Source organism: Haplochromis burtoni, unplaced genomic scaffold (assembly GCF_018398535.1).
Source record: "Haplochromis burtoni strain Fernald_Lab_line unplaced genomic scaffold, NCSU_Asbu1 Contig_116, whole genome shotgun sequence".
Lineage (NCBI taxonomy): Eukaryota > Metazoa > Chordata > Actinopteri > Cichliformes > Cichlidae > Haplochromis > Haplochromis burtoni.
In genome coordinates this window covers 778,395-790,541 of record NW_024582477.1, presented here as the reverse complement: position 1 = coordinate 790,541, position 12,147 = coordinate 778,395, and the positions used below count along the sequence as shown (strand labels likewise).

Below are 12,147 nucleotides of genomic sequence, written 5' to 3'. Positions count from 1 at the left end.
CCCCAGCTGTGTCTCCCTCCTGTTGCCCATTCCCTGATTGCTCCCTCTATGTATTTAAGCCTTGTGTTTCAGTTTGTCAGTGTCATGATCTACTCTTATCTTGCTGTGTAGGTGTATTTTGTAGTCTCAGTTTTGTTACACTTTTGAGTTCAGCATTAAAGCTGTACTGAACGTTTGTCTCCGGAGTCTGCACTTTGGGTCCTTTTCCTGCCTGCATACAGTCGTTTCATAACAGGTTTATCTAATTACGCCTCTGTAAATGGGGGATAGTGTATAAAAATGGCTGTAATTCTTACAATGCTTACTCACTGCCTGCAATCCACACATAATCCGCATATCGCCACACCCCCATTTAGTTATACAGCTGTAATTCTTAATCAGTCAATGCAGGACTTTTGTTAAACCCTTGAATTAAAGCTTTTTTCTTTTATCTAAAATCTCCCAAAAATGACAACAATTTCAGCATTGTCCAAATATGTATGTATTGAGTATTTCATATTCATTATCCTATGGATACACACAAACCGATGTTGTATTTTATTGTTTGTTGGTCCCTCTCTTACAGAGAGCAAACCTTGATGCTTTAGCTGATGTTTGGTTGGTCTTTAATGCCGAGCAGCTCTGCTGAGGGCTTTCTTGATCTAAAAAAAAAATACAGCAGAGATTATGGAAATCATGTATGGAAGGAGGTGTCATTGCAAAATATATGCAAAATTATGGAGTAATCAGTCCACTGCATAAAGTTTGAATCTTTTTACACACTGTACTATAATCAAAAGAAAGACATATATTTTTGTGTCCACACAGCTGTACTCCAAATCGAGATAACCACACACAGTCTTTACTCTACACTTTTCACTTTTCATGAACAAATCGCAGCACTGCAGGTTTCTTCATTTCAACACTGACACTCCACTGCACTTTGCTGCCCTCCTATGTGCTTTAATGGAACTAACAGTACATACAGTTGAATGCATCCAAAAACACCCTAGCAAAGGCTGGATCACCAAATACCTCACTCTATAATTCAAAAAAAAAAAAGGGCTTTAATGGTCTTAGTGCTTATAGGGTGTTGGTGTTAAACCATACATGTGTAAAACGGATCTCTACTTTTGCTTCCCTTGGAAGAAAGACAAAAAGGTTATATGCAGTTATAGTCTTACCTGAGCCACTGATTTCCAAAGCTAGGTAACCATCAATCAAGGAGCTGAACCCTGTCAGCCCACCCATGGCAGCATAAGGGACATCCCTGCCCACAGGCTGACCCCGTGCCTGCCTCTCCAGTTTTGTCTCAACCTGCCAAGAAGATAGAGCAAACACAATAAAGTTTTATTTGAAATTATGCAGAGTAATAGAAATCTAGATCTAGCATCTGCTTCTTTAACAAGAAGAAAACATGTTTGATGTTTGAGTTGTCTTACCAGAGTCTGGTGTTCAGAGCTGGGCTGGCCACACCCACAGGTGTAGGGACTCTGGAATCCAGAACAAGAACTGCCTGATAAAAAAAGTCAGCAGAACAAGAGTCCACATAGGTGCTGGAGTTCACACTGAGTGGAGTAAACATGTAATACAATTTTAAAATGTAGTGATTTCAGACTCACAAGACTTGCACAAGTGGCCTGCTGCTTCACTGTGATGTTGAGGTAAGTGTTTACACCTGCAGCGCACAGGGTTTGGTCCAAGCCGAGGGACGTACTCGTAGGCAGGGCAACGGCATCCCTTGACTCTGCATGGTAAGGCCAGGGGTCGCTCAGAGGGAACCACTTCCCAGTCTGTTTTATGTTGCTTGTACCTGGATTACATTTCATTACTGAGCATGTGCAAGAGAGAAGGATGTCTGAGTGTGTGAGTTATAAAGGAATGTGTTACCTATGTGCACAGAAGCACTGTGTTTCTGGGCCAATCAGCTTACAGTCAATACCCCCAGGCACTCCATAGCTCACATATAACCGGTTTTTAAGTCGCTGAGAAAACATCTTCTTCCTGTATTCCTCATATTGCTCTGGAGTGAAGAGCTTTTCTCCATCATCATCACCCACAATCCTCCAGAAGACGAACCACCAATAGGAATAATATTACATACAGTTAAATCTATTTATATTCATTGTTTTCCTATAATACGAGCTTATCTAAGTGTAATAGCATGGTCGCTATGTTAACTTTGGCAAAAGCTGTCACGTGACGGTGACTGAAAAACCAAAACCATCAGTCATAAGACACTCGCCAAACAAACCTTCTGTATTCCCAGTAGTCATCAACTGCTTTTAAAGCGGATTGATCGAGATCTATTTTCTCCATGTTGTTAGAGGGTTTAACTTGTAGCTGTAGCTCGCTCCTTGCACAGTAGCTACTCTTTGTGTTTACAACCAGTTTTAAAATTGCCATGGAGATGGTTTTAGACTTCCCTCTAACGGGCGCAGGGTGAACTACACACACGCGCACACAAAGCAATGACGGATTTGTGGCTTGCTATCGTCGTGAACGTTACAATATGCCGTATGATTTTTTTTTACGGAATAAACTCATTGTTACTTAAAGGTTTCCCCTTAAATAATACTCGTAGATAAACGAAAATAATTCAATAAAATATTTGGTTAGAGGCGATACACCACGATAAGTAGGGTATGAATACATTTCCCATAATTCAATAGCACTGACGCATGCACGAGACGTCCAGTGGAACCATGACATTCAGCGCAGTTGCATGCTTGGAATTTAGCTGCCGACTTTTGCATACAGAGACCCCGTCGGTTTTTCGAGGCTGTGTCGGAAGGCGGCGGAATGACTTTGAGCCGGAAAAGACACCTTCACTCGAAGTTCGGTAGCTAACTTTTCGTTAACGGAAACAAAGGGAGGGTGCCGTTCACAACACAGCAACAACAGCCCTGGGTTGCCAAACAACAAGCATCATTCAGTGTCAGCCACCGGTAGCCGCTGGAGCTCACAGTCGCCTCGTCACTGCCTATCTGCAGCCTGCAAATTTCCACTTCAGTTCAAGTTAGTTTCCCAGATAACACGGTGGGTTGAAATGTGTGTTTTTTTGAAAGGTTTTGGGACACGAAAAAGGTTTACCTTCCCTTTTCGCTGTTGACTGTATGGTTTCAGTGCTGGCGAGCAGAAATGTCGAGCTAACGTGAAATATCGACAGAGTTGGAAACCGCTTCAGTGACTGTTAAGTAGTTAAAAACAAATGTCCCGAAATGCCTATCAGAAACGAAGCACACGTGTGGTTTGGATTCGTTTTCAGTGCTGGGTTGGATAATCTACTTTAAACATGTTTATTTTATATTCTGCTAGGTGATAAACAGGTTCAGTAAGTTCTGTATTTTGTTTTTTTGTAAAACCCAAGCACTGTTGACAGTTCGGTATTGCGCACCTGTCGCCCAATTGAACCATTCGCTGACCCTGCCAGTTGTTTGCCTGTGCAGATGACATGTGACAGCTGTTGTGGTCAATATTTAACTTCTGGGATAGATGTGAATGGCTGGTAAGGAGTCCGATAAGCCATGCGCCCGATTAGGCACGCTGTGTTAAACAGTCCTCTAACCAGGTGGAAGATTATTTGTCTGAAACGTTTGTGTTTCCATGAAATTATGGTCCGGTCATGACAAGAGTCTCACTTCCTGACTTACTTATACCGTTACTTTAAGAATTTCTTCCTAGTTGAGTTTGTATTTGCTGATAACTGGTTTTGCCCAGGTCACAGAAAGGACATGTTTGCGTGTATGAGAAGCATCACTTAACAGATTGTGTTACTCATCTTTTCATAATTTATCTGCTCAATCACCATCTCCTCTCCAGCCTCACAAAAAGAAGTGACACTCCCTCACCCAAGAGATTTTTCAGAAAATGAACCTGGTGACAAAGTTGTGAAAGCTGAGAAATTGTCTAATGTGCTTTGACTGTGCACAGTGCGCTTGCAGATTATTTGTCACTATTGTGCCCATTGTGGAATTGGGGTATGAATGCCCTCTGTCTGTTTCTCTCTCCCCTATTTGGAGCTGCAAAGTAGGTACGGTGAAATCTAAACTAGTAATCAGGTTTCTGGGCTAAGAGGGCTGAAAGAGATTTGTAGCTTAGTGTTTGTAACCAAAAGCAGTAAAAGGGGGAAAATGTCACTAGTAACAACAAAGTATTTCAGGAAACCTTGCTATTAATGATAAGATAGATGTGATCATTCACATGAGATTGTGCTTTCATTAACTCACCCAGAAATACTCATTCTGTGAGCCCTTACAAATTTAGAGGATGAACAAAAATGAGACTGCAATGGGTTTAAGCTTTTTTTTTAAGCTTTTTTTTTTTTCTTTTAGTCATGACATTGCAGCACTGCAAAAAAAAAAAAAATCCATCTCATCCATTTTCTTCTGCTCATCCTTATTAGGGTCGTGGGGGGCTGGAGGCTATTCCAGCTACCATAGGGCATGAGATGGTGTACACCCTGGGGAGGTCGCCAGTCTGAAGCAAGGCTAACACACACAGAGAGAGAGAATCAGTCACACTCACATTAACACCTGTGTATAATTTAGAATCACAAGTTAACCTTATCTCACTAACTGCATGTCTTTGGATTGTGGGAGGGAGTTTTGCTGCAGTGTTTAAAGTAATTGTTTTGTCAGATTTTTCATTGCATCCCTAATGTAAGCATGTTTTTCCTTCTATATTAATGTTTTTATTTCTGTCTGTTGTCTTCTTTTTCTTGTTCTTGTTTGTTTGTTTGTTTTTAAAGCATTTTCAGCCATGTCTGCTGATCCCCTGCCTAAAAACCCAGTCTGCATTGGTGATTTGGTCTCACACATCTTGCAACCCAAGCACCTTTCCAAACACCCCTGAGTGCAGATGTCTGTGGCTACACTTCTTGGCTTCTGCTGTTACTCCAGACTTCTTCATATCCCCTCACGATGAGCAGGATGTGCAGCAGACTTTGACAGCTTTGACCTCTGTTTGACTAAGGACAGCAGGATTTGTTTCCTGCAGGAACTGCTACGTTGTCAAGCTGATTGTTTAAAAATTCAAAGAACTCAAGACCTTCAGCCTCAGCCGGGCATTCATAGCCACCTTTCCCCTTCACCACAGTACCATGCTGGCTGCACTACTGCGTAGGAACATGTCTCAGAAGCTGAGTATGCTACTCCTGGCATTTGGCCTGGCATGGGGACTTATGCTGCTGAGGTACACTGTGCAGCAGCCTCGCCATCAGAGCAGTGCAGAGTTGCGTGAGAAGATACTGGAGCTAAGCCGGCGATATGTCAAAGTGCTGACAGAAGAGAACCAGAATGCACCAGGTGGGCCACAAGGAACCTCCATGGCAGGATATGGTAAGAATTTAGAAAAATTCAGAAGTGGTGCAATATTACCATACTTTTTAAATGGAAAGTATGATGATATTGCACCATATTTTACTAATACCTACATGACAAGTGTGTCTCATAGTTGCAAGAAAAGCAGCCTCAAGGACTGATTTTTTTTTTCCCCCCTTCTGTCTTTTTCTCTGTACTTTACTCAAACAGCTGACCTGAAGAGGACTATAGCTGTGTTACTGGATGACATTCTGACACGGCTTGTAAAACTGGAGGGGAAAATTGAACTGGTGGTCAATTCCTCCTCTACAAACAGCTCCCACACAGCAGGGGGCCTGCTTGCATCTGCTCCTGTAGCCCTGCAGAAACCTGTGAAGCAGCAGGAGAAACCTGGAAGTCACCCAGGGACATATCGCCTTCATCCACACATACCTAATAGGGCCCGACCACATTAAGAAGGCCAAATATTATATCTTTTTTTTTTGTTTTTTGTTTTTTGTTTTTTGTTAAATAAGCACACCAAGTTTTACATCTTTCATTGCTAATGAAGCAACATCAGATAAATAAAGAGCTGCAGGGATTCTTATGGATGCCCAGAAGCTTAAGTTATGGAATGTGTCTCAGAAATATTCATCCAACTCAGAAGAAAGAGGACCTCTTTAGTCTCTCAATGCTGATATTTATTTCATTTTTTTGTACCAATACTTCCAGCACATCTTTTTCTTGTTTTGTATTTCCATTGCTGAAACTATTATGCCTATTTTTTCAAATGTAAGGTGACTGTTTAAGTATATGCCAAAAGCAGATGCTTGAAACTGTTCCTGAATTCTAACTGCTTAATCATAAAACCAGCTTAAAATGCTCCCATCGCCAACAAGTTACAGTACTACTTCAACATATCAAAATGCTGTACATGTATGATAGCTTAGAATACAGTTTTAGTTTTTTGCTGCCACGATTGCTAAGAACTAAAGAACTTGAAGATTCTTCCTTTAGCTTACAGCTAATGAGGTTTTAAGGCAAAATTAACTAGGTAGTTTTCTTGTAACAAAAAATCCAAAGAATATTATTTGCACTCCATGTGAAGGCAATATAAATGTGTATGTGCTGTTGCTGTGAGACGTATGGAGAATATCATGGGATGATGCCTATTTGCCGCTGTAAATGCGTGCGAGTGTGTGTGCTTGCTCTGTCTCACTTCAAATCCAGTAGCTCAAAGAGACTGAATGTATATGCAGTGAGTTTTTAGCCCACTAATGCTGTTAGGATAACTGACTCACTGCTTACACATATTCATGGTGCACTGTGATTATAGAAATCTTTTAAAATTAAATCCTCTGCATTGGACCTGTGCTCTTAGCATAGTTAACACTGGTTTGTCCACCAAGAAAGAAAAACTTGTTGGTCGTTATACTGGATTTGCAACATTTTTATCAACATTTCTTCCTTTTTTTTGGCAGGAGGGGGATTATACAAAACACAGCATGAGTGGCAGAATAAAAGTGAGGAAAAATAAGGCAGTTAAAGCAGCTTTGTTTCAGCTTAACAGTATGTGGCGATCACAGGACTAAATAATCGAGTAGTGGCGCGACCTTAATTTGCTACATGATGCAATGAAGTAAAAATGATAAGGTGGTGACCTGATGGGAGATGTCTTTACTCATACAACCCTATTTTCCAAAAAACAAAAAAAAAACCAAACTAAAATAACTGATTTTTAAAAAAAAAAAAAATTAAGCAGTAGCAGCATGCTTCCCAGAAAGCCTAGTCCAACACTAAAAGAAAAATGCAGTTTAGTCCAGTACTAGGTATAATGCATGTCTGGGAATCTTTATTTAAATACAACAAAAAGAGCACTACTATTTGTTCATGTTTTTATTGAGAAGTAGAATAAAAACTTCACCATCTTCCAATGTGTATGAAGAAGGAAAGAAGACACAACTCCAGGAGCATAATGTAGAAAACAACTTTGTTGCTAACCCGTGGACTTTATTTTATGACCTCAAGCTAAAGTGTCACACTGCAGGAATAAAGTTGCTTAATATTTAACTGCAGCTGGACGTTTGTCTTTTTTGTAACTTGTATTTGGTGGCGCTTTTTTTTTCTTTTTTAGGAAATGGGGTTGTAAAGTGTGATTTAGACTTCTGCGGAAAATCTGGCACAACTGACTTTGCAACCGGGAGCTCCTAATATCTACACCGCAACCTTTGTCGCCATTCAAGTCGTTGACCTGTAGTTACGTTTGTCGTGAGGAGTACGTCAGGTTATACAGAAGGTTCCGGCGTAAGGTTAAAATGGGGTTCCGATTATGGTGTACATCTGACGCGGAAGTGTAATTCACCTGCAAATTAACATCATGATTTAAAAAAAAGATCACCAGTAAGTTTGTGTCCTGTCCTCTGACATAAAGAGAAGCACACCACTGAAATACAAACATTTAAATGTTTTTTTTAAATCATGTTTCTTCACGTGACTGTAGCCTCTACTCTGCCTCCAACGATCTTAACTCTCACTCTCTACAATGAGAAATTTTGCTCTACTTGACAATAAATTACTTTATCCTGTGTGGCAGGGTTGCTTTGTACTACAACATCTTAATGTTTCTCCGCGACACTAATGGTCCGTGAAAGAACATTACAACTTCTCCGTGTGTTCGCCATGTTTTTTTTATGTCGAAAGGGGGGGGGGGGCGTGGGAGATGACGTCAGATCCTGCGGCTCATAAACATATCAGCAACCTACGTTACGCGCCATCTTCTAGCTACTGACCAGAAAATATACGTAGCATATAAGCCCACTTGCTTATTTTTTGTCCAAATAACTGCTTTTATTAGCTATACCGAGCAATGAGTGACCTTGAGGAAGGAAACTATGAAGGGCGGGTAAGTAGTTCCCGTCGAATGATATCGGTGACATCTTCCTTTCTTCCCTTTCTCTTCCGTGTGGCTTTCAGTAAAGAACATTGTTAGGATACACTAACTACTAGCCAATGGTAATGTGTGCTAACTCTAAATAACCTGCAACGCTTCATCGGCTTGCGTTACAGTTTTCAGACAGAGGCAGAGAAATGCCTCAAGTTAACAGAAGAAAACTGCTAATACCTGTTTTAATGTGAAAGGTTAATGCTCTGCTAGCAAGGCTGCTTCTAACAGGCGCTAGCTAGCAAGCTAGTTGGCTTAAAATAATAACCAGTGTTAAAACACTGGTGTGTGCAAATTGGCTTCATGCTGTGTGAGTTTAATTGAGTGCACCTGACTCATTCGTTAATGAAAGGAATCACAAGTTATCTCTTACGTTATGCTAGCGTCCTTTTGTGCGGATAGCTCTGCACACTTACGGTTTTTTGTTTTTTTTTTTGTCTGTAGTACTGCTTTGTGTCAGTGTATGAGGGTTAGTCCTAAGCCACTCTTCGTTCTCAGCGTTCATTCTCTGGTTTATCAGGTTGAAACATTGCTAGAAAATTCATTTAAGCTCTTTTTATTCCCACATATGTTACATTGTTCTGCTCATTTGCATAAATTCTGGGTTATTCAAACCTAATGAAGCAGCACTGTAAATGTAATGATGCATTCAGTTTTCCTTTTCATTTCATTCACGATATTCTCCTTTGCTAAAACACTCTGATCTTAATTTCATTGAATGTTCTTTTTTCATTAAGGTTATTGAACCTGAAGGATTTGAAGAGTTTTATCCAAGAATGATGAAGAAAATTTTCAAGATAAAAGAAGGCTAATGAAAACATATACAGAACAGAACATAGAGCTGGAAAGGGAGGAAGTGTACCGGAAGAATGGTGTCAGATAGACGCGCTTGCAGTGTAATGGCTAAAATGAAACAGACCTGGAATCAGAAAATGAGAAAACTGAAAAAAGAAGAATGAAGAAGGATAGAAATCCTCAGAGAAGGGAGTAGCGTGTAAAGAATCTGGAAGAATGAATGTGTCCCTAGGTTAAGTAAATATATTGTTTGTGTCAAAATGTCTTTTCTTTATCATGCTCCGTTTCTGTAACATAAGAAAATGCATGTTTTTTTTTCCCGTGTTAATAGTCCAGGTGAACATGTACATTGTTTTAAATATAGATATTTTAATAATATGCCACACAGAGGTTCATTTATTGAAATTACATGATTACTAACCCTTTTTCCCGCAGTATATAGGCTGCACATTTTAGATAAGTGTACTCTGTGTGATACTTCCATTTTATTTGACTGCTTATTGTGATTTGTATAAATAAATAAATTTTGAATGATTAAAGGTTGTTAACATACTGCTATGGCAATAGGGGTCACGCTCCCCATCTAAATCGGATCGTGGGAGTCCAGCTCGGGTCAAGTCGGAGAGCAGGTCTCACTCTCCGAGCCCATCCCGGGTCTCCAAACACTCCGAGTCCAGATCACGGTCTCGGTCAAAATCCAGGTAAGCTTGGCCCCCACCCTTCCCAAAACACACACACATACACACACTCTGATTATCCTAAATGTTGCCATCTTCTCTTGTGTCGAATTCACTACTACTTCTTCATTTTTAGATCCCGTTCTAGACGGCACTCAAACCGCCGGTACAGCCGTTCACGCTCTCGGTCCTATTCCCACCGGAGGAAGTCCCGTTCTCGTTCCTACAGCCCTGAATACCGGCGCAGGAAGAGCCAGAGCACGTCCCCCATGTCAAACCGGCGCCGTCACACCGGCAGTAGGGTAAGTGTAACTCAAGATGTTGTGGAAGGAAAGGTAAAGAACGTATACATTCACAATCAGACTTGTAAAGACTGGGTTATTGTGTGTCATAGCTAGTAAGTAGTGAGGACATGAATATATACTGCACGATATACTTAAAGTGAAAATTTATACGCTCAAAATGCTTGGGGGGGGTTATTTTTAAAGGAGGCCATGCCTGTAAGTGAATTTCACACCACATTTCACTCAACACATGACACATTTTTATTTAGCGCACCTACATGTTTCCAGAGGCTTCAGGCTAATCTCAACAAAACAGTTTTGTCATTTTGGTTTATTTTTTCAGTATATATATTATGTTTGTTTGTTTGTTTGTTTTAAATTGTTATTAGGAATTACAACTGTTTTAACAGGAAGTGTTTAATTAAAAGTCTTTACAGTCCAGAGAAGTGTTCTCATTGTGTTATGTTATAAAAATATATTGTTGTGTAAAATATGTTTTATGTTATCAGTTGATTGTGGTAAATGCGGTGGGAATCTGCTTTGACATGACATTTAATAACCCCTTTGATAAACCTTCCCTCCCTTTCATTATATCAACAGAGCCATGACTTCACAAAAGAAGCATACAGTCATGGCGGTGGTGCTGATGTTAGGGTATGTGGACCTTCTGACATATTTTGGGGGGGTGAAGTAATGTTGTGTGTGGGTCAAAGTTACCACTCTCATTGCAGTGCTGCATGAGGTATAAATGCATAAATAATCATAGGGAAATTTTTAAAAATACAAATAACTTGATGTGTGTGGACACTGTGGCTGGTTTGCAACCAGCGTCACCTTTATTATCTACAATAAGTATTAGGTCACCTAATAAATCAAGTTATATTTTGAAACTCCAGTGGAAAAGAGGCCTCAACTAACATTTAAGTACTTAAAAAAATGCTGTCACTATTTCTTTACTGTATGTTTATTTTGTTGCTCCAGTAATTGATGATTTCTGATGTGTGTGCAGTTTTAATGCATATAAAGTACAATGTGCTATATGTGTTTGACAATAATTTTTGAGCAGATCAAATGATATACAAAGTGCCCTGCCTTTTTTAATTTATTTTTTTTTTAAAGTGACTTTAAAGATTCAAATGTAAAATGCTGGTAAAGTAAAAAGATCAGTAAAAAGATATTGTATATATTTATGCCATATGCACTAAAAGTAATGTGTTTCAGTGGTTCCTCATTTGCTGACATGTGCTTGCAGCACCATGTTTAACTAGTTTGACTAGCTTTCTTAAGCTCAATATTTGTAGGGCACAGCTGCTTTTTGTGGGCCATATAATAATACAAAACAGAGCAAGCATGAGGCAAGTGAAAAGGTTTTATAGCACGTGTGTGTATACATAGCTCTCCCTGTGACATATTTTTGAAAGCAGTTTAAGGGGTTATTAAAGCTGTCATAGTTTACCCACTGAGAATTTATTGTGCTACTGTTTCATCATCTTTTGTTACCCCATTATACAAACATAAATTATATGGATTATATCCTTCAATGCAACTCAATAACTGCCTCAGTTATAAGTCAAAAGTCACAATGTAAGAGCATGTATCCAGTGTAGGTGAAACAGTATTTTGTCCATAAGCTGCAAAACTGATCCAAAGCAACTATTAAGCATCAGCTGCATCAGTTATAAATTAATTGATTTAGTGTATTTTATTAGTGATTATTTTCTGTGCTGGGTTTTAGGGAAAGACCTTTTTCTAGCATCTGTGCATAAAGTATGTAAAGTGATCCTGTGTGTATGTGGTGGAGGGTGAGGGGGGCATCATAAATTCATTAAATATATTCTGTATGCAAACCATTACATGGGTCGATGTGGTAAGCTATGTCATCAACTCTTACCCCTATCGCTGACCTTTCCAGGCGAACCCTGATCCGAGCACGTGTTTGGGGGTGTTTGGTTTGAGCCTGTACACGACTGAGCGTGACCTGAGAGAGGTGTTTTCACGCTACGGTCCTTTGGCTGGAGTCAACGTGGTGTATGACCAGCGCACAGGTCGCTCCCGTGGATTTGCCTTTGTTTACTTTGAGAGGCTTGAAGACTCTAAAGAGGTATGAAAAATATTTGGGGTGTTATTTATGGATCAGATGCCCAGTGGTCTTCAGACTTGATGCAAGCAAC

General features: G+C 39.9%; 3 protein-coding genes across 6 annotated transcripts in view; 2 read left to right on the top strand and 1 right to left on the bottom strand.

Moving 5' to 3' along the window:
* Positions 1-457: 457 nt before the first annotated feature.
* fam221a (family with sequence similarity 221 member A) lies at positions 458-2,557 on the bottom strand. Its single transcript, XM_005928598.3, has 6 exons — positions 2,234-2,557; positions 1,870-2,043; positions 1,602-1,792; positions 1,422-1,495; positions 1,164-1,296; positions 458-641 (listed from the first exon to the last, which is right to left on the bottom strand). Exons 1-6 carry the CDS (start codon positions 2,383-2,385, stop codon positions 538-540), a joined length of 828 nt encoding a protein of 275 aa, XP_005928660.1. The 5' UTR covers positions 2,386-2,557; the 3' UTR covers positions 458-537.
* Positions 2,558-2,643: 86 nt separating this feature from the next.
* Positions 2,644-7,354, top strand: ccdc126 (coiled-coil domain containing 126). Of its 3 annotated transcripts, none has more exons than XM_005928594.3 (3): positions 2,644-2,997; positions 4,730-5,318; positions 5,511-7,354. In XM_005928594.3, exons 2-3 carry the CDS (start codon positions 5,081-5,083, stop codon positions 5,753-5,755), a joined length of 483 nt encoding a protein of 160 aa, XP_005928656.1. In that variant the 5' UTR covers positions 2,644-2,997; positions 4,730-5,080; the 3' UTR covers positions 5,756-7,354. The 3 variants fall into 3 exon arrangements, with proteins under 3 accessions (XP_005928656.1, XP_005928655.1, XP_005928659.1); XM_005928593.3 differs by having other exon boundaries at positions 2,644-3,018; XM_005928597.3 differs by lacking the exon at positions 2,644-2,997 and adding an exon at positions 4,473-4,603.
* A 645-nt stretch (positions 7,355-7,999) lies between these two features.
* The window catches only part of tra2a (transformer 2 alpha homolog), a 19,240-nt gene continuing 15,092 nt past the window's right edge, over positions 8,000-12,147 (top strand). For both annotated transcript variants that reach the window (XR_006054726.1, XM_005928599.3), the window contains exons 1-5: positions 8,000-8,181; positions 9,583-9,716; positions 9,829-9,994; positions 10,577-10,630; positions 11,889-12,077. Coding sequence is in view for 1 of the 2 variants with exons in the window: in XM_005928599.3 (XP_005928661.1) it covers positions 8,146-8,181; positions 9,583-9,716; positions 9,829-9,994; positions 10,577-10,630; positions 11,889-12,077 (579 nt within the window). In the remaining variant the exon portion in view is untranslated. The remainder of the gene's footprint in view (positions 8,182-9,582; positions 9,717-9,828; positions 9,995-10,576; positions 10,631-11,888; positions 12,078-12,147) is intronic.

Excerpts from the sequence above, each read along its gene's own strand:
- fam221a (XM_005928598.3), bottom strand. The coding sequence starts at position 2,385 with ATGGCAATTTTAAAACTGGTTGTAAACACAAAGAGTAGCTACTGTGCA. Across the intron at positions 1,496-1,601 it reads AGGCCACTTGTGCAAGTCTT|GCAGTTCTTGTTCTGGATTC; the intron begins GTGAGTCTGAAA and ends TTTTTTTATCAG. Across the intron at positions 642-1,163 it reads TTTGGAAATCAGTGGCTCAG|ATCAAGAAAGCCCTCAGCAG; the intron begins GTAAGACTATAA and ends TTTTTTTTTTAG.
- ccdc126 (XM_005928594.3), top strand. The coding sequence starts at position 5,081 with ATGCTGGCTGCACTACTGCGTAGGAACATGTCTCAGAAGCTGAGTATG. Across the intron at positions 5,319-5,510 it reads AACCTCCATGGCAGGATATG|CTGACCTGAAGAGGACTATA; the intron begins GTAAGAATTTAG and ends TTACTCAAACAG.